The following is a 25,206-nucleotide window of genomic DNA, read 5'->3' as shown; positions in this document are numbered from 1 at the left end:
CAGCGGGCGCTGCGCCAGGGCCGGCATGGCGGCGCGGCGGCTGGCGGGCAGCGCCTGGCTGCAGGGGGTAGCGCTGAGCAGGCGGTGCTGCTTACCGGGCGGGAGGGGAGAGCGCTACCGGTAAGGCTCTGTGGCGATCCCTCAGCGGAGGGAAGAGACGGGCCCGGCGGTGGTGACACCGTGGAGGAATCAACGGATTGGGGGGGGGAAGGAGTTGAGGCGGGAAAGGCCGCGCCGGCGCGTGCGCGCTGGTATCTGGGGTCGCTGGCCTGGAGGCTGAGGCGGGCAGGCTCGGGGTGGCATGGCGCGGCCTGGGGCGGGGGAGCGCCCCTTCTGGCGCTTTTCCCTGCTTTTGGGGGGGCTCTGCGTCTCGGAGCTGCCCCGGACGTGAATTTGAGGTGTTAAGTGATTCCTAGAGCTGAATCTCACGAAAAAGCACATGGAGGGGAGAGGTTGCTTTCAGGGTATGAATCAAGTGGAAAAGTCCCGTGCCACTGGGTGTCTATAGGCAAAATATGACTCGCATCTGGGATGGTAAAATCATATTTCATAAGTTTATGTGACATATAGGAACAGCTAGAATTATGCAATATCACTAAAGCACAGAGATATGAATGCACCTTAACAGCATTTCCCTCAGGGTCAAGGTCAGTGTGGAAGCACATGCGAATGCCAGAGTTACAGTAAGGGCTTTAGTGTTAGATTGCTTCATGAGGAAAAAAGGTAAAAGTATTTTAATGTAAGCTTTAATTTGCGTTAAGAGCAATAGAATGTGAGCAGTTGTGAAAAAGACTTGAAGCAGTGTCCTGTGACTGAACTGAGCACAAAGCAGCTGCTTTGCGATACACAGCAGAGGCAAATTTATGTGGATGCGCCTTTTGCAGTTGTGGTTATGTGAATGTGCTGTCTGGAGCTCTGTAGAGACTGGGCATCTGGAATGAAACAGGTCTGATTTCCCTGCATCCCAACTGAGGGTCTTCTGCTTGTGTAAACACTACTCAGGTCTACAATATATTTTTAAAGGTACCGCTTTCAGCTAGATCCTGCCTCTAAAGCATAAAATGTCTTTTCTGATTATGTTCAGGATTTTCTTTCTAAGATGCACTAATCAATGAAAACTACTTTAAAGCCATAATATCCCCGAAAATAAAGAATTACAAATTTTATGTAATGATTTTCTGTGTATAACTTCTTGCCCCTTGAAATTAGGGCTTTAAGAGAAGCATCACATACGAGTTTTGTGATAATAATTTGATGTTAGTAACAGTGCAACGTTTCCTCTTACTTTTCCTCTCTAATGTTTTAATTAATTCTGACCTGTAGTACAGAATTTCATTAATCTCCTTTTGTTACATTAATGTGACTAATATAAATTCAAAATTCTGATTCGTTTATAGGTGCTGTTCTAGTAGTACGGCTCTAGAGAAGACTGTGGAGAATTCAGAAGGTATGATGTCTTAATTACTAGTTTCCTGCATAGGTTTTTTTCATCTCCAAACAACATAGTGTGTCAGGAGATGAAGAAGACATGAATGCTCTCCTTCCCCTTCTTGGATTTTCTTTTCCCCCGTCTTCATTGTTCAGAGATTTCTTGGCTTAACTTGACTGCCCTCACCACCAAGCAGCTCTGTGCTCTCAGAGCATGGACTGAGTTGTCCAGTTCCGTGAGCTGTCCAGTTGCTCTTTGAAATGTAATAAACTATAAAATAAAAATAAGGAGTTTTCCACCTTGATCCTGGCAGTTTCTTTCACGTTCTTGCTTCTCTGTACTTCTCACCATATTTCTGCTATGAGTTTTGTGAGACCAGTAAGGTGGGGTGCTTGGAGCCATGCTGCAAGAGGGAGTAAGTTCCTGCCAGTCAGTAACAGCTCATGGAAGCGCCAACACAGAGGCAGTGGGAAAAGTGCCTCTGCGCACCCTGGCTCTGGGGGTTGTAATCAGGAGGTCCCACGTGCTCGTCTGTGAATGAATTTGCTAACATGCTTTACTAACAACCTCTAGCTGCTTCTTTTGGTATTGTCCTTTTTGCTCTTTGGGAAAGCTGGGCAGATTGATCTGTGTGGTGGAAGGAACTGAACAGTTGGTGACAGGCTGTTGGAGCAGGAACTTGAGAGGGCACTTGGCTGCAGTATTCAGGCAAACTGAACTGGAGAAGCCAAATGGGCAGAGACAGCAAACTTCAAACTTGGGGACTAAGAGTGGGAAATCAAGGGACTGGGAAAGGTTGGGGCTGAAGCAGGAAGGTACAGGTTAAGGATCATTGGAGAAGCTTGAATGGGTAAATGGGTGCAAACTCTTTGACGTTTATTTGTCACAGGCCCCGATCCTTTCTTGACGCAAGACACTTAAGCTCCCTGCCAGCCTTTTCTTTTACCATTCTGGTAAATTGTGGCCTATGACAGACTGTTTTTTAAATCTTTGCTGTAGTACTTGCAGCTGGATCAGCTGAAAGCATCAATTTTCATGAGGTTGGGATTTTCTTTGAGCATCTGCTTGTTTCTAATAATAATATCATTTCTCATAGTTACTCAAGAAGAAATTGTACTCCCCCGAAGGAAAACCTGGTGAGTGTTTAATGTTGAAATAGCTCTCAGCCTAGAAGAAAATCATGGTTAGACAGCTAAATGTAGTCTGTCCACCAAAGTTGAAAAAGAAAATACAAGTTGCTGTATTCCTGGATTTAATGTCCCACTAGTGGCTTTCCTGCTGACTGGGATCTCTGGGAATATTCTTGACTCTTACTGTCTGTGCAGAGTATGTACACAGTTGTAAGGACTGCATTTTTAAGCAGAGTTCTTGTTTCTTTATAAAAGATCACATTCACCAGAAATCTGTAAAATCAAGTTAATTTGGCTGTCTGCATGTGGGTGTGTTTCTTCCAGCAAAATAAACTTGGCCATTGATAGCTGGCTGAATAAATCCTGTTTAAAAATTATGCAGCTGAACAAAAGCTGTTTTGTTACAAGCACTTAAGAGGACTGTACAGCAAAAATGTAAGTTTATAGTCAAATGGTGTCTGCATGTAAATCTAAAATAAGACCACCTTCACCTAAACACTTTCAGTGGCCTTTCATTGCTTGCTTGAAACGCAGCCAAACTCTTAAGGATCCACAGGCACAGGAGTCCTGAGAAATCTTGGTTTGTTTTGTTTTGTTTTTTCCTCCCAAGATATGTTGTGGAGGGGGACTCCTATCCATCCCTCAGAGATGGGGGGCTCTGAGAGGGGCATTCCAGGGAATTCCTTCTGTGTCCCTTCCCTATGTTCTTTGTTTGATAATGTATAATAAAGGCAGGAGTGGTAGCAGGAAACACACATGCTCTTCTGGTTTTCCTCAAAGTCTTTTCTTTTTCCTGTGATTGTTCCAGAACTGAGACCATTTTTGCAGTTGAATTTTTCCCTCCCTTTGCAAAAAGTGGTATTTTCTAAGTGCAGCAAAACCATTATTTTACAGAACTGAAAATCCTGACGGGCCAGGATAATCCTGTGCTTGTTCTGCATATATGTAATGCATAACATTCGAAGTCTGCAACTGAGTATTAATCAAAGCTCCTTTATGTTTAGGGATAAGCTAGCGGTTCTTCAAACATTGGCTTCTACCGTGAACAGGGTAAGTAGTTCTGTCATGGAAATGAGTTGAGTTTTCCATCTCACACAGTAGCCTTGCACTCTGGAGACTCTTACTTCTGCTTTGGCCGTAAATGAAAGATGGGACTTTTACACCATTTTTTATGAGGTTTTCACTTTTGCTCAACACATTTTCCTGTGTCCTTGAAGCCTCATTCTAGTGTCAAGAACTGCAATTACCAGTGAAAGCTGTAATACTCTGATAAGGCTTTAGCTAATATCGGGAGCAAGTTCCTTTACCAGTTCAGCTTCTCAATTCAGACTGCCTCTTCCCAGTCTCAGTCCAGAAAGCAAGCCTTGCAAAGAGCAGTGAGTGTCTACTCTTGCTAGGCCACAACTGTAAGTGCTGTGATGCCGTTCTTTAATCCTGTCTCTCCTGAATTCTGGAAGTTGAATCTGATCCTGCAAGTCCCCTCAGCTCCCCCCAGACTGTTACAGTTGGGGTCCTACTTGCTTTGCAGGGCACTTAATTGCTTGCTGTGTTATTGCAGGGACCCTCTTGTTGCCACAGTGTTAGCCTGCACGTGCGTGTATAATGGAAATAGTTTTTAAACTATTTCCAAACTGGCTAAACCCTTTTGAACAAGAGGAACTTTTGTAAAATGGTCATCAGATAGTGGTTATGATGGAAGTGTTCATTGTGCCATAAATTCCATGAGGCAGTGTGATATTCCTACAGCATGCCTGTGTACATAACTATAAACGTTTCAGTCCAAGTTCTCCTTTCTACAGGATCCTACTGCTGCTCATTATATGTTCCAGGATGACCCTTTCCTTATACCAAGAAATGCAGCCAGTGCTGTAAGTATTTTCTTTCAAATCCTTGATAGCTTCCCGCTTCCCTCCGTTAGTCTAGGCTATGAAAACTCTTATCTAATTGGAGAATTCAATTCAGAATTTTCTCCTCTGTGTATTTTTGAGTGTGTAATGACTGTAGCATTTCTCTGGACAAATCTACCCTGCACACACAAAGTTATCTCTTCTTCCTGTCCCTGTAGAGACTTTCCAGCTGACACAGCTCTTTTAACATTCTTGCAAGTCAGTGGTTTACCTGCTGAATTGTTCTGTTTCTCCATGCTCTTAGTACATTAAATAACTCTCAACAGTAATTCTTTAGGTGAAGCATTCAACCTGTTAAAACTGTGTTTACATACCTTGAATAGAGACTGTGGATATGTGGTATTGCAAGTGTTGAGATTTTGTGCTTACAGTTTAGATGAATTTGTATTAAATGAATTAAATTGAGTGAAATTAATTAAAACACATAAGGTCACTTATGCTTGTGTTACTATATAGACTATGTGTTTCAGTTAACTGTCCCGGCCAGGCCCCAGGAATTTTAGTTTTATCACAGACCAGCTATTTGGTAACTTATGTTTATGGAAATAGTAGTGTTGAGACGATAATAGAAAGGAAGAAGGAAAGGAATCTTCCCCTGATGTTATCTTTGCATAAGATTAAAGAGCATGAAGCTGAGGCAGGAGAAAGCAGAACTGGAAATGAGGGCAAGAAGGAAGTGCTATGTGTGATGTTAGTTAGAGCGTAGCAAGAGAAGACTGGGAGATGAGATATGTCATGGCAGATCAGTGATACAACTACAAGAGAACTTGAGTTCTTCTGCATACCAGAGGTGCAGCTGGTGAGAAGGCTGAGGGCAGCTGTCGAATGTGAAGAGTTTCCTTAAAAGAAACTGGAAAGGAGGGTCTGACTTTAGAACCTGAGGAAAAGATATGAATGGGATTTGGGTGATGCTCTTGGAAACGACAAACAGGGAGAGAAACATCTGAGTGCTCTAACTCTAAGGAGAGATGCTTTTGAGCTTGAGGTGCTAGTGCAGCATTTCAGATGTGTCTGATACAGAACTTTGTCCTTTGACTGAGTAACAGAAAATTTAAAGAATAGACATTCTTATACTGGCATAAATACTGGAATGTTTATCTGGAATGTTGTCTTGTGCCTGTGTTTCTACTAAAGAGTTGAAAAGGAAGCATAAGTTTAATTTGATCCCATCAGAACACTCAATGCAATGGAAAATGTTGTTCTTGCTCTCAGCCTTTTAATTGCGTGTTTCTTCATCTTGTTCTCTCTCGTTCCTATGCAGCGTCTGTTTTCATTGTCGAAGGAGTCTGGGAGAAATGCTGCAAAATACATTATTAAGCAATTTCCTCAGTATTTTGACAAGACTTTTGTAGAGCCCAATGTACCAGTAAGCTTTTTGCTTTTCATTTTCATTGTATTTGTGCTTTTTCAAGTATTGAAATCAACTGTCAGACTGGTCCAAAACTAACATGAAAAGATAATTTTATTAACTGTTTTGCGGACAGCTGTGAAAGCAGTACTGTGTTTCCATTATGTTTCTGAAGTGAACATTTTTCCTTAGGAATTCAATATCATATCAGGTTCTTTAGATAAAAGTAAGAAAAGAAAAGTTGGTTAGATGTTGACTTGCATGAAAATGGGAGGTCAGGCTGTGTTGTCCATCACTAAATGGACTGCTGCTGTTAGGCTGGGAGGGTTAGGAGATTATCAAAGCAGTGTACTGGGTGGAGAGTAAGCATATTGGTTAGTGTTTGGGCAATGGTTCAGGCAACGTTTGAGTTCGTGTCTAATGTGCACTCTGCTTTTAGTGCTTGATGCCTGAGATTCTTACACCTCAAATTGAAGGATTGAGTGAGGAAGCTCTGAAAGAGCGTATCCACCTCAGAAGGGTGAAAGATTCTGTGGACCTCTTCGATCAGCTTGTACAAGCAGGTATGTGGCCACCTGCCAGATTTTGTGGTGGAGCTCTCCTTAAATTGTGGCAAAAATATTTTAATAGCTGGCACAGGCTATGGAGACAATTTCACAATTACGTTGCTGCCTTTCACAACTATCTTTTAGGACAAGAGGTAATGGCCTTAAGTTGCGCCAGGGAAGGTTTAGACTGGATTTTAGGAAGCATTTCTTTCCAGAACGGGTTGTTGGGTGTTGGAATGGGCTGCCCAGAGCAGTGGTGGAGTCCCCATCCCTGGAGGGGTTTAAGAGTCGGATTGACCCAGCACTGAGGGATCTGGTGGAGTTGAGAACGATCAGTGTTAGGTTAATGGTTAGAGTAGGTGATCTTCAAGGTCTTTTCCAACCTAGATGATTCTGTGATATCATTGGTCTGGTGAAGTGGTTCTTCAGTATTATTGGGCCCTCCTTACCTACTGCTTGTCTGACATGTCAGTTTGGTGATACAGAGAACAAATGATTTCTTGATCAAGAAGCAGATGATACAGTGTTGAGTTTTTTTCTTTTCTTCCAAAGCGGAAGAATCAGTGATGCAGGAGAGTAGGGCCTGTTGAGGGCAGATGCTGCGTGACTGAGCGATGCCATTCTGCCCACAAAGGCCCTCGTGCAGTAGCATATTGTTTGGTATAAGCTGTGTCTGTGCTGAGCACTTTGCTGTTGTGTTGAACTGGTATAGCACAGGAGCTGAGTGCCCCTTCTGGCCTCTGTAAATGAGTCGAAATTTCTCAGTTCTTCCTTAATTTGGACCTTATCTTTGTCATGGGTGAATGAGGAGAAAGCAACAGAAAACTGTAACTGCCACAGCCTCTGAAGGAGGAAAACTTACTGGGAAGGGTGACACCTTCTCATATCCACTACAAGATGGAAAGGAGATGATTCCATCAAATAGCTCTTTTCTTTTTTTGGTTTTAAATCTGTTTCATAGAAAGTGAAACACACAAAATGGTCTTCACAACAGGGTGTATCCTAAGAGTAGTTATGAAAAGCACTAGAAATTTCGGATGTTGTGTTGGGCTTGTGCTGCTTCACAGTTTTGGCTGCCAGCTGCCAGTTCTCTCTCCCACTTGGTCAGGAAAACTCTACCCTTTCAGTGGCTTCAATAGAAAAACAGATACTCTAGTTCAGTGTTAAAATTGTCACCTGCTCTGAATGGGTTTGTGGAAGTATTAACATCACACCCAGGTTTTACAGACTTGCTGGAGAATGCCTTTATGTTGAAAGAGAACAAAGTGGCATAACTGGGTGTTTGAAAGTTTTCTGATACAGCTGTGGAATGGTGTGTTCTTTACTTTCTCTGCGACTGTTGTACATCCTCATTTTCTGTAGGTACCCCTGTATCTCTGGAGACCACAAACAGCCTTTTAGATTTGTTATGCTTCTACGGAGATGGAGAATCTACCCCAGAAAAAGAAGAAAAAGAGGATTTGGAAGAACCAGGGGTATGAAAAACCTGTTGATCTGTACTTCTTTCCTTCTTTCATACGTAATGGGAATGTATCAAGGTGATGTAAAGATTTTTGTACTGTGACTACCTGCCTGGGAGATAGTGTGAGGTGGGTCAGATGCAGTCAACATTCCCAAGGGATACATACGGCAGTTATAAAAATCCTGTGTGTGACCTAGTAGCAAAAGCAGTTTCCATAAAGCTGAACTTAGTAGCTGGAACCCTGCCATGGCTTAGTTCTGCTGAACTGCATTTAAATAACTTGTTTCTCACTGATAGCCTTGGTTTTGTAGTTGCCTGCGAAGAAGCCCTCTAGTACCTCTAGTGTAGATCAGCTCATTAATTTTCTTCCAGTCTGGACCATATTAACTAGATTTCAATGAAGTTGAGGGATCCTTGTGTGACATCAAAGTATCGGGTCACAGGGTACAGTAGTAGATATATTGCACAATACCCGTCCCTGGGAAGACTGTTGAGGGAGAAAGGGGTTTGCGGAGCATTTGCAGAATCTAATGATTCCCAGCAATTCCCCAAATACATGTAATTTACCTTGTTAGTATGTCTAGTAACATAAACAGTATTTTTCATCTAGTTCCTAAACATTATATAGAAATGATTTTAATGTAATCTGTAGTGGTTTAGCCCCTGCCAGGGTCTGAGACCACCATTATTTCACAAAGGGAGTAAAATACAAAGCCCCGAGACTGAGATAAGGAGAGGTTTAATACAACAGAGCAACAGCAACACAACAAACAATAACAATAATAATAACAGTGATAACAATGAACAGAGCAAAGTATATACCGATACAGCAGTGAGAGGACCGGCTGCGCCAACCCACGCGATCACCGATTCTTCCCGTGCTCGCACCAGGATGTGACGTCAGCATGATATATGAATAACCTGGCTAGAGCTTCCCCCCGCACTGCTGGGGAAACTTAACCCTATCCTGGCTAAACCAGGACATAATCCATTAAAAAACACTTTTGGTAACATATAAATTGCTGCTGACCTTCTGTGTTGTTACCAAATTACGTCATTTGATGTTTAATCATAACTTTGAACTCTGAGAAACTTACTTCTGCAAAAATCTTTCCAGGTGAATGCTTCAGAGCAGAAGGCTCCAAAGAAACAATCCCAAAGAGGTTCACAGCCATTTGCCTCTAGATGGAGGTATAGAAGACGTTGCCAATATTTGTGTATTCAGTGCGTTGTGCACGTGCATTGTTGTAAAACAGACTTCAAGACTTTTTAGCAGCCTGTACTTGCACGTGTTACTTGTTAAATACATCTGTGTTTGAAAATCTTTTAAAGTGATAATGGAAATCTAATAAGTGATTGTAGAATAGCTCAAAGTATCATAAGTAATATATTTGAATGTCAGCTCATGGGAGTACAGCCCATTATTTTGTTCTATATGTTGAATCCTTTTCCTGAAGGTATCTTTTATGGAGTTCTTTAACATTCAGCTTGTTCATTGATTCTAGGGAGAATAACAATGCTGAAAGGATATTTAAGATAATGCCAGAGAGGAATGCACACTCCTATTGCACAATGATCCGTGGGATGGTGAAGGTAAAATACTCCTTCAGTGCTGGGAGGACTTTTTTCAGCTTGTGAAATCTCACGCAGTCATAAAGATTGTTTATTTTTGTTGTTTTTTTGTTTTTTTGCAGCACGGGGCTTCTGCTAAAGCTTACGACATGTACATAGATTTGCTGAATGAAAGACACAAGGGTAGGTGTCTCCTGGTTTTCCATTGTGGTCTTCTAAGTAACATAGCCGTTGTTGGGTGCATGAATATTTGTTTCATGGCAGTGATGATTGGCGCAGGGGTACGGACCTCAGCTAGATCATGGGAGCTGAATGCAAACTGTTTGTTTCAGTGCAGCTGGCGTGTGGCTGGCTCCCTGGAAACAGGTTTGCATGAGACTTTGCCAAAAACTGAGCCATGTTAGAACAAATTGTTTCCTGTAGAATATAATTGTCAGTTAAAATGAATTATCTTACCTTTTCCAGCTGATGTGCACACCTTCAACGCACTGATTACAGCAGTCCCATATCTAAAGGAAATGTTCTTAGAAAGATGGGAGTTAGCCAAGGTAAGAAGGTAGAGGAGAAGAGGTGGGGAAGTGGTAAGAGTGTAGGGGCTGGGTCTGCTTTATCCGTAGAATTTTGCAGTTGCTAGAAGACTAAAACAAAGAGCTCTATATGAAGATACTGCAAAGGAAGTACACTAGTTTAAACATACAAACTAACTACTGAGAAGTGGGAAATGTACTAAATCCAGCCTTGCCCTTGCAGAATGGTTTGCCTAGTGAAAACCTACCTGATCCAAGAACTGCCCAGACAGAAAGTAATTGGGAAGTTGTGCTCAGAGATAAAACCTATTTTAGATAAAAAGTCTTTGAATTGAAATTCATGATGGTGTGGTAGAAATGGATTTTTGAGGAGTAACATTAGAGGCTCCAGTTTTAATGACGTAACATCAGTAAGGAAGGCTAGTACATAAATTTAAAAATTTCCTTGATGTTCTAGACACAGTTCTTCAAGATCTAATCTGATGTAATTTTGTAGTCTTGTTTTTTTGGTCGAATTAATTAAAAATTAGATGGTACTCCCTCAACACAAGGCCAATTGAGGCAGAGCCCTTCACTTGAAGGGGATGAGAAGGATTAGATTGAGGAAATGCATGTATACCTACTTGATAGCTGAACTGTGATCCGTAATATGTGAAGCACTAAGGATTTGGGGATTTTGTTTAAGGTCTTCCTGAATCACATGGCTCAGCAGGAAGTGCAACCAAATCTGCTAACTTTTAATGCTTTACTGAAGACTCTGAGAAGATGTGGTGGTGTAGGCAAAAGTATGTCGCTACTGGTAATAAAGGAAATGGAAGCACTTGATATAGGTAAGAGAACCAGAATGGTTATTATATTCCTGTGCCACCTCCAGAATAGTATAGTTAAGAGTTCAGTAGCAAACAACACAGTGATTCCTAGTTGCAGGGAATTTGTTTCCTTTCGCAAGAGAACTGAGAAATAAAGATGTGTAAGTATTGAGCTGTGGCCACTGAGCAAGCAGTGCTTGTGGATTTCAAATTGAATCATCATCTTTAGTCTTTGTTCAGTGCTGATTACTAATGACAGTATAGTGGGTGCACTTAGCCCCTTAGGTCAAATAATGAAGCATTTTCATGCTGTAGTCTTTTGGGCTAGGAGCATGTTTATCATTACTTTTTTACCTGTAGTACCTCTAGCTACTCAAGGCCAGGTGTGTTATGCAGTGGGGGAGTGTGTCCTGGCTCATAGGCTCTTTCTCAACTGGGTCCTTATTGTAGTACTGCTGTAGAAATAGTGAATAATATGAATATATATTTGCAGCAGTCAGCTGAGTCTGTTTGATTCCCACAGATCAAGGAGATTTACTTCAGAAGTCAGCCAATCCAGTTCAGGTCTATATATCTACATCTTTACAGGAAAAAAAAACTTTTGATCTAGATGATGTTTTTTGATGTCAGGTAAACACTGCAAAACCAGGGAATGTGGGCATAGCCTATTTGATGTCTTGCAGAGTGTGCTTTGCCCTAGTAACATGCTTGCTGATACACTAAAGATAGGTTCATGAGCAGAATGGAAAACTAGTTATGAAATATTTTTGCTTTTAATTTAGAGTGGGGAAGCTTGGCTGTTTGCTCCTTAGCAATATGGTGCTTCAGCTGGTGGTCCACCCTCAGATATCATCTCTCCCAGTTGTACGTGAGGTCTGGTCCAGCATTAAGGTGGATGGAGAGAGAAATGAGAGAGTAAATTTATTCATGCTGCTTGACTGGAAGGGCTAGAGACTGTGAATTAGAGCTCAGGCATACAGCTCAGCCAAGAATGTTGAAGTAACTTCAATGTTTTTGCTTTTCAGAGCCTAGCCTTGCAACGTATGATCATCTTCTCTTTATCTTTTATAAGGACGGTACGTGCAATATCAACTTGTCCAGGGATGTGGCCTGTTTAGCAGCTGCTTTAAATGCTTTCCAGATGTGATTGAGTGAAGGCAGTTGATTTATGGATTGAAAGACAGCTTCTTGTGTGTGCAGTCCTAATGTTACCTGCACAGTCTGATTCTACTTGGGTGCAGAAAAAGCTACACAGGATCATAACCTTTTACAGGGAGGGAAGAGCCCTTGTGTTTTGAGAATGGGCAGAACTGGGAAGAAAACCCATTTCCTTTCTATTTGTGGCCACAGGTTGATAAAGCTCAAGAGCAGATGCACTCAGCCTCTGTGGAGGCTAGATCTGACTACAGTACATGTGATTTCATACACTGTTCTACTCACAGGGAATAAATTGCACAGGCATTCTGTTTTTCTGCAACAGTTCTCTGCATTGGAGCTGTCTTGAAACAGCTGTGTTAGAAGGCAGGAGCCCAACGGTTGGAGATCCTTCAGTCAAAAATCGGTGGGCATGGAAAGGGAAGACCCCAGTAGTCATAGCTGCAGTCCTTGTGTTTTAACAAATGTGGAGGAACTGCTCTGGAGTCTTTCTGGGTTTGGTTGTTGTTTTTCTTTGTTTTTTCCCTTTTTTAATTTTTAAAATTACTATTTAAATTGTTTAGTTGTTTATGAAATGCCTCGCTTTTCACAGTGCAGCCTTCTTAAGGACAAACTTCCAGGCCTGGTGAATTCCTTGCTAGAAAGTACTTTTTATCTTTCCAAATCTGCCCCATCGTGCTGTGGAAATCTGGCAATAGTGCAGATTTTAGAGCAAATAAAATTGCAGCTGATGTGGAGCACCGCAAGCAGGGGCACAGATAAGAGAATCATGACACTTGTCTGAAATCACGTTGCTTGTTTCGATGTCCGTATTACATTTGCAGGCTGACACTATTCACTAACGAAGTGCTTAGCACAACCGAGATGTGATGTTGCTTCTCTGTTTGCCCCACAGTTGATAGTTACCCGTCAGGCATCATCTCTGAGGTGCTAGATGACGTTGAAAAGAGGAGTTTCACGCCCCAGGACCCTGATGATGGTATGGACTTCAATATATCTGACAGTCTGCATTGATTAAGCTTGGCTGAAAAGGTACCTATGAATTTCAGGTACTTCTACCCAGCTAGGAAGAACACATGCAGCTTATATCAGTCCCTTCGGATGCTTTTTGGACGCAAAGAAGGACAAATTCCAGTGCCAGGAGGTTGTGCTGTGTGTTGGTGCACTGGCTTCTGTGTGGAGTAGCAGTGTAGCCCATGTGAATGAGTGTTTGAGTCACCTGCAATAAAAAACACGAGGCTATTTACAAGACTGGTGTAAGAAGGAATGTCTGCTAGCAGCTTCATGAAATGATACATGTCTGGTGAACAGTTTTTTGTTGCAGTGTGGTGTGAGTTCCTATTCTAGTTCTTCCTAATCCTTTTCAGAAAATTGCATGAAATAAAACCATGCAAAAGTGAAACTTGGGTCTGTGGAAGGGGTAGATTCTGAACATCCCACATCTCACTGGCTCTTTCTGCCCTCTGTAAGGGGCTGCCCAGGGCAGTGGTGGAGTCCCCATCCCTGGAGGGGTTTAAGAGTCGGGTTGACCCAGCGCTGAGGGATCTGGTGGAGTTGGGAACAGTCAGTGTGAGGTTAATGGTTGGACTAGATGACCTTCAAGGTCTTCTCCAACCTAGATGATTCTGTGATTCTGATTCTATGTACACAGCATTGCCCTGGGATGTTCACAGCCTTTCTGTACATACAGAAGTAGATGCAGCTTCAGTCTGAAGATGAGTCTGGCTGTGCTGTGTACAACCTGGTGTTAACAAAGTGTCGGATGCTACTCTTCAGCAGCTGACAGTTCTAGGATGAAAGAAGCCTTTACAATGCATGCTTCAGGAAACCAGTGAGGAGTTGTTATGATTTTAGACAGATTATGAGATCATGTTGGAGTAGCATATTGGGTTATCCTACCAGCAATTTTCTTTTGTCCTTGGAAAGAAGCCTGGGAATGTTGTACACCTCTTTTGTTTGCTTCTGCCCTGCTATGTGTGTTATACTCTGCTCTGTATATGCTCTGCTCTAAGCTGCTGCCAGAAGTGTATACTGAACACCCAAATAACACAAAACTGTCTTCTCCAACTTAAAAGTGTCTGATTTATTACATCTTGCAAGGGAAAGGCAGGTGTATTGTACCTAATGGTTTTAAGTAGATTATCTTAACAGTTCTTTCCACCATTTTGCTACCAACAGCCAGCCATTGTTTCAGTCTCTGATAGCATGCAGTACTCTTATGTTTCCTTCAGAAAACAAAAGCCACCTATCCACTATTCTCACCACAGAAATGAAATTGGCTGCTGAGCAGGATAGTTTATATTCTTCCTCCTGCTGTAGCTTCCTTTGCCTCTCTGTGGCAGCATCAGTCTGCGTGCTGCTTTGAAGTGTCAGTTACAGAAACCAGGGTCGAAGCCTCACAAAACTGGAAGGAGACATTTTCAGGGGACAGTTGTATGTTCTTGGGCAGCCCTGGGGTGTACTGAGTGGGTGGGTAACCTGCCTGAGCACCGGCCTCTGTTGCATGTGTTCTCTTCCATTAGAGTTAATAGAGAAGGTGAGTGATGTGGCTGCCTTTTTTTGTAGCCTTCCTGTTAGACAAATAATGCTGTCTTGCATCAAACAGGAGAGTGTAGCTTTTGTAAAACTGCCTGAAGTCAAACAGATCATCTGCTTAAAGCTGTCTCCAGAAGCACTGCAGTATAGTTGTCTCCAGTCCACTGGCTAGCAAAACTTGTAACACACCCGAGTTACATGTAAAGTGAAGATCCCTGCTACGTTGTCAAACTGAGCTACACATTCAGCTTTCTAATTGAACATGTCTCATCTGTCCTCTGGGAGGCTGGGTTAATGAGCTGCTGTATGTCTCCGTGAAAGTTTGAAGCTAACAGACTCCCATTTTCTCCCTTTCAGCCAACTTTTTTGCCACTGCTATGCAAGCGGTAAGTACCTCTTTGCTGCAATTCCTTTGAGCCCTCCAGCTGTTTCAGAACTACCTGTGAGTTTTCCAACCTGTCGTACAAGGTTTAGCTCTCTACCTTTCCCTTTTTCACCTGTGTTCATCATCTCATTAACTTTCCTCCATAATTCTGCAGTTCTTTGCTTGATACCTCCTAAATTGGTAACTTGCCTGCCTGTGATACGTGCACCTCTTGCTAGAGATGCGTTAAGTCCCTGTCTACTGTGCCCTACCTCCTCCTCCTAGTGACGCTGCAGCGGTCAGACAGTCTCCACACCAGGAGGTGTCAGTTTAGGTTAGAAAGCTCTCACCCACTTGGAGAGTTGCACATTTGTCTCAACTAAACAAAATGCCTGGGCAGTCACTGCACTGAATTGCATCCTGTTAAAAATGTTTGCTCTCAGCTCATTACTCTTCATACCTTTGTGAAAGTGAGTCTCAGAGGGATGTATTAGGTGTTATATTTGGTAGCTTTAAAATCGAACTGGTTTATTGCAGTGCTGTGATCTTAAGGATATCAAGCTTGCCTGTCGGTTAAATAAGGCAATGGAGAAGGGAGACAACTGGAAATTCTTGGACGTGGATCGGTTGAATGCCTACTGGTGAGTGAAATGCAGCTTACACTGGCTGGCTGGTGTATTGTTGTCAATTTGAACACAAACTAGGATTTGTACATTGTGCAGAACGATGCTGTGTTGAGCACCAGCTGGTTGTTTTATGTGCAGTTTGGGAATTAAGTCCCTCTTAAGAACAGTGATAGCTTAGGATTTGTTTTCAATTGTGGCCTTGCCCGACCTGAAATAAAGTCTTGGAGCATCAGTTTAGCTTAATGCCCATCCAACAACGATACCAACCAGTTGTGTTTTCCACCATCCTGTTGTCCACTTAGGATGGCAGCTTAGGAGGTCACACCAAAATAGCATACAGGTCAGACCTAGCGCTCTGCATGGTGGTGTAGAGAGAGGTTGCAGTGCAGCAGGTGTATTTAGGCAACAACCCCCCCCGTAGTTCCACCGTTTGACACTAATTATGGCATCTGAAACATCTTTACCAATGTCATTAAGTGCTGCAGTCACGGAAGGTAATTAAGTACTTGGAGCATGCTGATTTGAAGAAAAGCCTGTTTGGGCATTGGAACTAGAGATGCTCCAGTAAACTAATAAAAAATAATTATCATAAGATGCAGTTTCAGGGGTGGGATGATTCATATGATTTTACCTTATTTCACCTGTAAATAAATCAGGGGAAATTAATGGAAATTAATTTCTCGGTGCAGGGACATTTCTCCTAGTCAGTGCATTGGGTCAAGGTCCCAGGCTTGCATTGCCAACTTGCACAAGTAACAAGGTTAATTCAGTCACTTCTTAAAGTGGTTCTTAGCCAGAGGTTGCATTTGAGAGACTTTCAGATACCTCAAACCTGGCGTCAGGCAGCGAGATTGCATTTTTTTGAGATTTTTAAAATGAAGTGGTCTAACTTCTGATTAACTCTGCCAATTACCTAGTGTCAGCATTAAGTTCTCTCATTAAAAATTCTACTGCTTTTTTAATTATATGGAGTATTGCAATCATACAGTGAAATTTCCCTGATCTGCAATACGAATCTGATCAGAACACCATCATTTGCTGGTGCTTCTCTATGGTTTGGCTGGCTTAATCATTACTGAATTAGAACGTTTTTTCCCTCCCATAGGTCAAAATTCTTTTCATTGTTGTGTATGATGGAACAAATTGATGTTGTGTTGAAATGGTACAAAGAAATGTCCCCTTCGGTAAGTGCGTGTTAGGGTAAGCAAGCTCCAAAGCTTTAGTATGGCAAAATGGAACAGTTACAGTTTACTGAAATGATTCTCCTCCTTCAGGTTTTCTATCCAACTCCTAAAAATATATTGGACCTCCTTCAAGCGCTGGATGCAGCCAACCACTTGGAAGTGATCCCTTCAGTCTGGGAAGGTTGGTGATAGCCACGTGGCTACATAGGTGGTTTGTCTGATAAAAGTCAGGGGCAATGCGAAGCGGGAGGTAGTTGGGGAACTTCCCAGTGCTCAGAATAGCCTGGTAAGGTGCTTTGGCATGAGGGACGTTATTCCTTAGGGCAGTGGTGGGGCTGTTGCATTAGAGAAAGGCAGGACTGGTAGCACGGACTGTCAGAGAGATCAGGGCTCTGTCATAGTTAAATGTCAGCGTCTCGGAAAACTGAATGGTTACCAGAGAGTAGAACCTTAACCAACAGCCCAGGATTAACTCATTTAAATTATTTCTCTGTTCTTTGCCCCTTAAGAAGAGGAAACAAGAATGCAGATACAGGCTTTAGCACACAGAAGATGTTAAAGGAGAAGCTCTTCCCCTCTGGTTCGGTCCTAGGTTTCCTAAAGCAGAGTCTCTAAATCAAGGCCTTCAGAATAAAAGCGTAATTTATTCTGTCTGTGGTGCACAAATTTGGACAGCTTGAGCTGGGTGCCTCCAGAGAGGAACCCCAAACAAAAATCCCCTGGGCAATGATATCCTTACAATCTGTGCACCCGCCCCTCACGTGCTCTTCACACGCCTTGACGCACCTTTTGGTCCAATAGTAAGATTCAGGTGTGGGGTCATCTTATTCTTCGTTGGATCCTCTCATCTCTAGGAAGGTTCTTTCCCTGTTTCTGGGGCTGTGGTTTAGGTTACGACTTACTATGTCTTCTTTTTTTGGTTCAAACTGCTTCTGGAGTTGTCTTGAGTTTTCTTCCTCCTCCAATCAACAAATAGGTCAACGCTAAAGCTGTAAATTCTGCTTTATCAAGAACTGATACTTACATGCAGTTAAACAAAGTCCTTAAAGCCTTTCAAAACATTAACAGACTCTGTAATTTTATATATATTCCTGTGCTCTTACAGCCTCACAATCTTACTCCATTATTGCCATGTGCTGTTCATGTCTCGTTTGGGTCTCGTCCGCATGCTCATACGGCTCAAGCTTTGCTGCCTTCCACAACAGAAAATACCCTACTGTCACCAACACTGAGGGGACAGGCAGGTTCTTTTAGGGATCCTTGGCAGAATGATGACAGCACTAATTTGTAGTTACAATTAAAGCTTTATTTTCTTAACAGGATTTTATTAGTGTAGCATAGAATTTATAATCAGAATAGCAGAGGATTTCTATAAGTGGAATCAGTGTAGTACAATTTTATAAGTAAGTAGTGTAGTACAGAATTTTACAGCACCACTTAGCTTATGGTTTCTAATCACCTGGACCCTCTGCAGATCGGGTCAAATCCTAATACTTGGTTTGCTGTATCAACATAAAAATCATAACCTAGCCTTGAAAAACATATAAAAGAATACAAGTCATCACTCATTCCTCACGAGGAAGCAGATGGTGGGAGTGTCCCTGGCCACTGGGGGGTCATGGGTCTCATTGTCCAGCAGCAGATTGGGTTCACGTTCCCACATAGGACCTGTAACTGCTTCATTTTGTAGACAGTGCTCGGTGTGCTGTGGCCTTCCCTGTTCCCGTGGGTTGGCCGGGTGCCTGGGACCTTGAGGGCCGTTAACGAGGGGAGTAGTCAGCCTGGCGCCGACTCGAAGCTGGCAGGGAGGGGAAGAAGAAATCTGTTTGGTTCGTGTACTTGGTGCACAGGACCTTCAGGGCCCAATAATGAGGGGAAAGTGAACTAATATGTGATAATAGTCGTAGATAATGGCTGTTTGCCTTACAAAATGGCGTTAGTTATGCTGACCACATTACCAGGAGTTGGGAGCACAGGTTGCTGGTCACACCTACTAACTCCTGCCTTTCTCTAAACAGATATGAAACAGCTGGGGTTCAATAGGAGACATGACCTGTTGGAAGAGCTCTTGTCTTTGATGAGCAGGGAGCAGCACCCTCATGAGGTATGGAAGCTGTTGTGGTTTAACTCCGGTAAGCAGCTAAGACCTACACAGCCGCTCGCTCACTCCTCCCCAGCAGGATGGTGGAAAGAATCAGAAGGGTAAAAGTGCAGAAACTCATGGGTTGAGGTAAAGACAGTTTAATAGGTAAAGCAAAAGCTGCACACAAGCAAAGCAAAACAAGGAATTCATTCAGCACTTCCCATCAGCAGGCAGGGGTTCAGCCATCTCCAGGAAAGCTGGGCTCCATCACACATAACGGTGACTTGGGGAGACAAACACCATCACTCTGAACGTCCCCCACTTCCTTCTTCTTCCCCCAGGTTTATATGCTGAGCACGATGTGATATGGTGTGGGATACCCCTTGGGTCAGTTGGGGTCAGCTGTCCCAGCTGTGTCCCCTCCCAGCTCCCTGTGCACCCCCAGCCTACTCGCTGGTGGGGAGGGGTGAGAGGCAGAAAAGGCCTTGACTCTGTGTAAGCACTGCTCAGTGATAATGAAAACATCCCGGTGTTATCAACACTTCTCATCACAAATCCTAAACATAGCACCGTAGCAGCTACTATGAAGAAATTTAACTCTATCCTAGCCAAAACCAGCACAGAAGCTCAGTGAAAAGAGTAGAGATGTCTCCCCATTTCTGTGTGCAGCATACAGACTGCATTTAAGGGCTGGATTATTGTCCCTGGTAGGTCTTAGAGGTTCAGTTCTAGTGCATATGCCATTACAGATTTCCAGATCTATGTGAGTTTATCCAGGCCTGCTAAGTCCTTCGAATTATCTTCAATCTATAGAGAAACCTCAAATTAACACAGAAGAGGATCACTTCCTTACCAGGGTTTGGAAGAGAATCCAGCCCAGCCAGCCACATCTCTGGGGAAGCACGTGGCAGAATTTGGGGATTTTTGCCAAAGATGTCATTGCAGTACCTGGCTTCTCGAGCTGAGGAGGGTTAAAGGCTTATGCATACTGCTGAGGTCTCTAAGTACAGCTGTCCTGGCCTTGGAGCTTGCCTAGTGGGGACAATTGTCCTGACAGAAGGGAGAGATTTTTCCGCCAGGAGTAACCGCTGTTAATTCACAAATTTAAATCACACACGGGGCAGACCTGTAGGATCTGTAGGAAGAATCGCACCGAAAAGGGCACGTTAATTCTAGATGTTTGGGGATTAATAGCACAATCTTTCCACAGATTCAACTGGAGTTTGCCAAGTGTGCTGAAGACATCAAAGCTGCCCATGAGCAAACCGGGAGGGAGCAGGCCCCGTTAGAATGGACAGGCCGTGCGCTGGGCGCTGTCGCTGTGTTGTTTTCCAGGGCTGGGAGGACCCAGGACGCTTGGTACGTGTGTGGCTGTCGTGAGCTCTTGGCTTGCTCACGCTGTAACTCAAGGCTTAATCACAAAAATCAAAAGCTAACGAATGATTGCCTTGGAGTGCTAGTGCAAAGGGAGGGGATAAATCCTGCTGGGAATGTGATGGGGTTTTTCCTTAATATTACTGTTTATTCTTGGCACCAAGTTACAGTTTTCTATCTTAAAAATGGTTTAGAGGTTAATGTAGCAACTGGCTTAAAGCATCGTGCAGCTGCTTATGGCAAGGTAGCGTTTGATTATCACTTCACTAAGCACTGCTGATTTCCTTCAGCTTCCCATTTTCTAAAGTTTAGAACTCTTTGGAATTCAAACTGCTAAAGATGTTAATTAGACTTTAATTAAACTTTTAATTAGAAATAACCCTAATTAAAACTCCAAAGGGAATATTTTTAGAACTCTTCAGTAGCTAAAATTTACTGTAGCTAGAATTTCCTGTCCTGCATACTCTGAACTTGAAATACTGTTTAAAATAATCTCGCCTCCAATTTAAGGTTCTGAGCTATTTTCTGTTAAATACAGATGTTCTCTTTGCACTGATTCATTTGAAACAAAGTGGCAAGTACCCATCTAAAAATGTGTAATATTTTAAGGTAAACTTGCCACCAGTACACTTTTTATTTTTTCTGCACTAGTTGAGGTATTTTGTGTTAAACTGATCAATGTGTTAGCTGGTACACGTTGCATCTGCAAGAATACGGCATGGGATCTGTTTTAGATCTGTGGGGAAGATTGTTTCATGAAATTGAGCCTGCCTGTGTTTCAACAGGAGCTTACCCAAGAGATTTAGTATCTGTTGGTTCCTGTGGGGTTTGGTGGGGTTTTTTTTAATTATTATTATTTTTTTCTTTTGAACAGGAACATGATAGAGCGTTTCCAGCAAATCAATAGGATTCCCACGTGAGTACTTTTAGGTTCTGACTTCAGGTACTGAGTCTCCTCTTTGGCTGAGGTATTGTGTTTCTGCTCTAGAATCATAGAATAGTTTGGGTTGGAAAGGACCTTTAAAGGTCACTCAGTCCAGCCCCCAGTTTAACTGACAGCAATGGTCTGTATGTTACTGCTACTGCCAAAGTGTGAGTGTGTGTGTCCCTGTGAGCACAGGGGTTTGTTTATCCAACTGATACATTCCAAGACCTTTCTGTCTCAAAAAATGTTGAAAATGCAAAGGTGGGGTTTAAGTGGTTGATCCTTGAGATGTCACTGAATGAAGCTCTGGGACATGGAGGACAGTGCCACTGATGAACTCGGCCTTAGGAATCAGTCTAAGCAGGACTCTTGGGAACATCTCACTTCCCATGTGCTCCAAAAAATTCCAGTATGTGACTAACCAAGCATGGGTGCTTCTGACATGTCTGGAGTTCTGAAGAGAAGTTTATCAAGTCCAATCCTAAATCTTAGGTGGTACGCTGTTAGGCTACAACAGTTAGCTTTTCTCAGGATTTTGGGGGAAAAATTCTGTTAGAAGTAGAAAACAAATTCTAAGGAATAGTAATGTGTTTTGTTTGGGGGGAGGGTGTTAAATAAAATTAAATCCTTGGAGCTCACCGAAGCGAACACCGTGAGGGTGTGTGGTACCAAAGGCCACTGTTTGTGGCGCTCTGTGCATGCCCGTTTCTGCAGACTGCCGTGGGTGTAGCCCGAGGAAGCCTTGGCACTGCCAGGCTGTGTCAGAGCCCGTCTTAATTTGGGGAAGAGGGAAAGGAGGAGAATTCTCCTCCTGAGATCATGGTTTAGCTGGTGGTTTGTGACTGCCATGGGTTGTGATTGTGAAGAGAAAGTGGTTTCCCTGCTGTTACCAAATGGATCAGAGGCTCTTCTGGCTGAACTGTCCCCTGCCTTCCCCGCTCTGCCACGCTCCCTGTGGCACCAGCTGCAGCCACTTATTGTTTCCCTGCTGAAAGGCAAGAGAGGTGTCTCCAGCAGCTGCCCCAGGTGACAAAGGAGCAGAGCCAGCGCTTGGACACGAAGTGAAGCTGGCAGAGCACAGAGTCACAGAATCATAGAGGTTGGAAAAGACCTTGAAGATCATCTAGTCCAACCATTAACCTAACACTGACAGTTCCCAATTACACCATATCCCTCAGTGCTATGTCAGCCCAACTCTTAAACACCTCCAGGGATGGGGACTCCCCCCCTGCCCTGGGCAGCCCATTCCAACGCCCAACAACCCCTTCTGCAAAGAAATACTTCCTAAGAGCCAGTCTAACCCTGCCCTGGTGCAGCTTGAGGCCATTCCCTCTTGTCCTATCGCTTGTTACTTGGTTCAAGAGACTCATCCCCCCTCTCTGCACCCTCTTTCAGGTAGTTGTAGAGGGCGATGAGGTCTCCCCTCAGCCTCTTCTCCAGACTAAACCCCCCCAGTTCCCTCAGCCGCTCCTCGTACGACATGTGCTCCAGACCCTGCACCAGCTTCGTTGCCCTTCTCTGGACACGCTTGAGTCATTCAATGTCCTTTTTGTAGTGAGGGGCCCAAAACTGAACACAGTAATCGAGGTGTGGCCTCACCAGGGCCGAGTACAGGGGTAAGATCCCTTCCCTGTCCCTGCTGGCCACGCTATTTCTGATACAAGCCAGGATACCATTGGCCTTCTTGGCCACCTGGGCACACTGCTGGCTCATGTTCAGCCAGCTGTCAGCAGAGCTGCCTCTGGCAGTGAGACGTCTGCCTTTGATTTAATGTGCTGTCACGCTGTTCCTCTGCCAGCCATGTGAAAGAGGGCAAGGGCCCAATTTGGGGACTGTAAAGAGGGGAAGGTTATTTAGGCTGCTGGTAAGGTGGGATCCTTATCCTGAGCAGTGAGCTGCTGCCTTCTGGTTTTGTGCAAGGAGAAGTATTGCGTTCTGCTAGGATAGAAGTTCCCAAGTGCACCACGTCGGTACAGGCTGAAGGCTGAGGTGGGATTTCTGGCAGGAGCAGAATTAGCCTGGTTGATTGACCAGAGAATCTGTCACCTCCTGTCCCTCTGTCAAGCTCCTGCTGTAAGTTCATGGCCACTTCACTTGGGACCCTGTGAACAGTCACTCTTTGCCTTTGCTTTTGCAGTGACCAGGTGATGAATGAGTTCTTGAACTGCGCTAAACAAACCAATTGCCCAGATGAGGCAATTAAGCTGGTAAAGCTGGCAGCGTCTCTCGACCTTCCTTCATCTCAGAGACTTAAAAGCAGAACGGAGAAGGAATTTGAACTCTCTGAAAAGCAGAAGTAAGTTGGAGCACTTCATGTTGCTGCTGGAGAGGTATAGTAGACAGGGTGGTGGAGGGGTAATTCCTGCAGAGAACTCGCCCCAGAATGATGTGCCTTTGCTTGACTCTGGTAGATTCACACCCCCAGAATAACCCCTCAGTTTTTGATGCCACGCTGTATCCATCCCACCTAGGAGTTAAGGTAACTCCGTGATGGAGTTAGCCTTGTCCACCACTCAGCTCTGCTATCACCCTTCTTTCCCAGAGTCTTTTCCTAAAGACACCGATTTCAGGCTCTAAAAGCAGGGAAGTGGTACAGGATGGCCCCTGCACGTGGTTCACAGGTTCTGAGGTTCATGGTCAACCTTCAGGACATCTCGCCAGCCACTACAGCTCGTTTCTGGGCTAATGCAGTCAAGCTCAGACGATGGACTTAGTCTTGAGGGACCAGTTTGGAGCCACTGGTGTGGTCCAAGGGAGTCAATAGATCAGAGTTGCAGCAGCTCTGACAGCTGGCCCATCACTATCTGGGTAACTGAACTTGTCTGCTTTTCCAAAAGGAGGTGGGTGTGTTCTACCAACTGCTGGGTCGGCCTGTCCTCAAGGGTAACGGGCATCAGGCAGCCCATAATGTTCTCTCTGAGGGGGTTTACCCTGTGTTTTTACTATCTCTTTTCAAGCAAAAGTCACAACAGGTGATGACTGATTACTGGACTGTTTTGTATCTGCAGGAAGACACTGGAGAGCATCAAGTCAGACAGCGACAGCAGCGATAGTGACAGCGACAGCGACAGTGATCGTGACTAGCTGTCCCTCTTCCCTGCCCCTCCGAGAACCTGGCGCCAGGAGGCTCCTGCCAGAAGTGAAATTACAGCTTCAGGGAGGTGCTGCAGCACTGTGGAGCGCTCCAGGGCATTCTGATACCAGACCTGCTCATCCTTTTTGGAGCAAGCGGGAAGCTGTCCTGTTTACTCTGCTGGGTAACTTCAAAGGCAGGGGGGCTACACCAACACGGTGTCTTCCACACCACGAGCTGGCTCCGGCCAGGCAGCAGGGAGCAGAGTGCTGCTTCCTGGAGGCTGCACAGCCACCTGCAAGACCTTGATGGCTTGAGCAAGACTTCTCTTGGACCTTCTGCAACATAAACCTGCACTGGATTTAATTCCTTCCCAGCTAGCTTGAATATCAAGTTTACTCTGTATGTAAATGCTGTAATATAATACTCATCACCTGTGGTGTTACTCGTCATCATTTTGGGACAGACTTTGGACTGTGGATGTTAAAAAGCTACAATTTGTACAGCTGGAGACTGCATCTAATAAACAGCTGACCTGAAATAGGGCTGTCTTCTGATAATCCCTGAGTAGAAAGTGTTGATTACAAAGTGTTGCAGCTGCTCTGTGAGAGAATAAAGTTCACAGAGAATAGAGCAATCAAGCTAATGAGGTGAGGGAGAAGAGGGATGACTGCGCTGCTCTTGGCCTCACAGCATTGTGCTGCTGGGCTCAGCTGGAACAGGAAGCTGGAGGGTGGTTTTTGAGGTAGTTATCCTGAACAGGCAAAGAATGGTCTTGTTCCTGAGAGGATTACACTGTATTCCAGGCAAAAGTAGTTAATAGATGATTCTCTTTGTGAAAAATAAAACCTTGATGTACATGATCAGGAAGAGTAAGAGCACACTGCTGTGGAATGCAGCTTAAGGATAAATCAGCTATGAGTTTGGGAAACAACAGCTGCTCGAGGTGGAACAAACTACAGCTGGAACGCTGAGAGTCAAGTGTTCCTCACGTTATAGCAGCAGAGGGGCTGTAGCTCCAGAAAGTGAGTGTGTCTGTTCTGGGAATGTGTGACCAGCACGGGTTAAGGGGTAGATCACAGATAAAGGGCTTTGGGGGTGGCAATACACTCTTGCTTTATTGTACCAACACTCTGAAACTGGATCAGCAAGAAG

General features: G+C 43.9%; 1 protein-coding gene and 1 non-coding gene across 3 annotated transcripts; both read left to right on the top strand.

The window, feature by feature from the left end:
- Positions 1-23: 23 nt before the first annotated feature.
- PTCD3 (pentatricopeptide repeat domain 3) lies at positions 24-24,592 on the top strand. 2 transcript variants are annotated; one of them, XM_074821873.1, is made up of 24 exons: positions 24-120; positions 1,398-1,447; positions 2,526-2,565; positions 3,564-3,609; positions 4,359-4,427; positions 5,728-5,832; positions 6,254-6,377; positions 7,725-7,837; positions 8,942-9,015; positions 9,330-9,417; positions 9,519-9,579; positions 9,862-9,944; positions 10,609-10,753; positions 11,758-11,808; positions 12,783-12,866; positions 14,780-14,808; positions 15,324-15,427; positions 16,518-16,596; positions 16,687-16,777; positions 18,615-18,700; positions 19,890-20,038; positions 20,928-20,969; positions 23,116-23,274; positions 23,987-24,592. In XM_074821873.1, the coding sequence occupies exons 1-24, from the start codon at positions 26-28 to the stop codon at positions 24,060-24,062; spliced, it is 2,043 nt and encodes a 680-aa protein (XP_074677974.1). In that variant the 5' UTR covers positions 24-25; the 3' UTR covers positions 24,063-24,592. The 2 variants fall into 2 exon arrangements, with proteins under 2 accessions (XP_074677974.1, XP_074677975.1); XM_074821874.1 differs by lacking the exon at positions 24-120 and adding an exon at positions 904-1,023.
- Positions 9,654-9,795, top strand: LOC141923653 (small nucleolar RNA SNORD94). The gene has a single exon (XR_012623369.1). It is a non-coding gene; the product is annotated as a small nucleolar RNA SNORD94 (small nucleolar RNA).
- Positions 24,593-25,206: the final 614 nt, after the last annotated feature.

Source organism: Strix aluco, chromosome 4, assembly GCF_031877795.1.
Source record: "Strix aluco isolate bStrAlu1 chromosome 4, bStrAlu1.hap1, whole genome shotgun sequence".
Lineage (NCBI taxonomy): Eukaryota > Metazoa > Chordata > Aves > Strigiformes > Strigidae > Strix > Strix aluco.
This window is presented reverse-complemented; position numbering and strand designations above follow the sequence as displayed.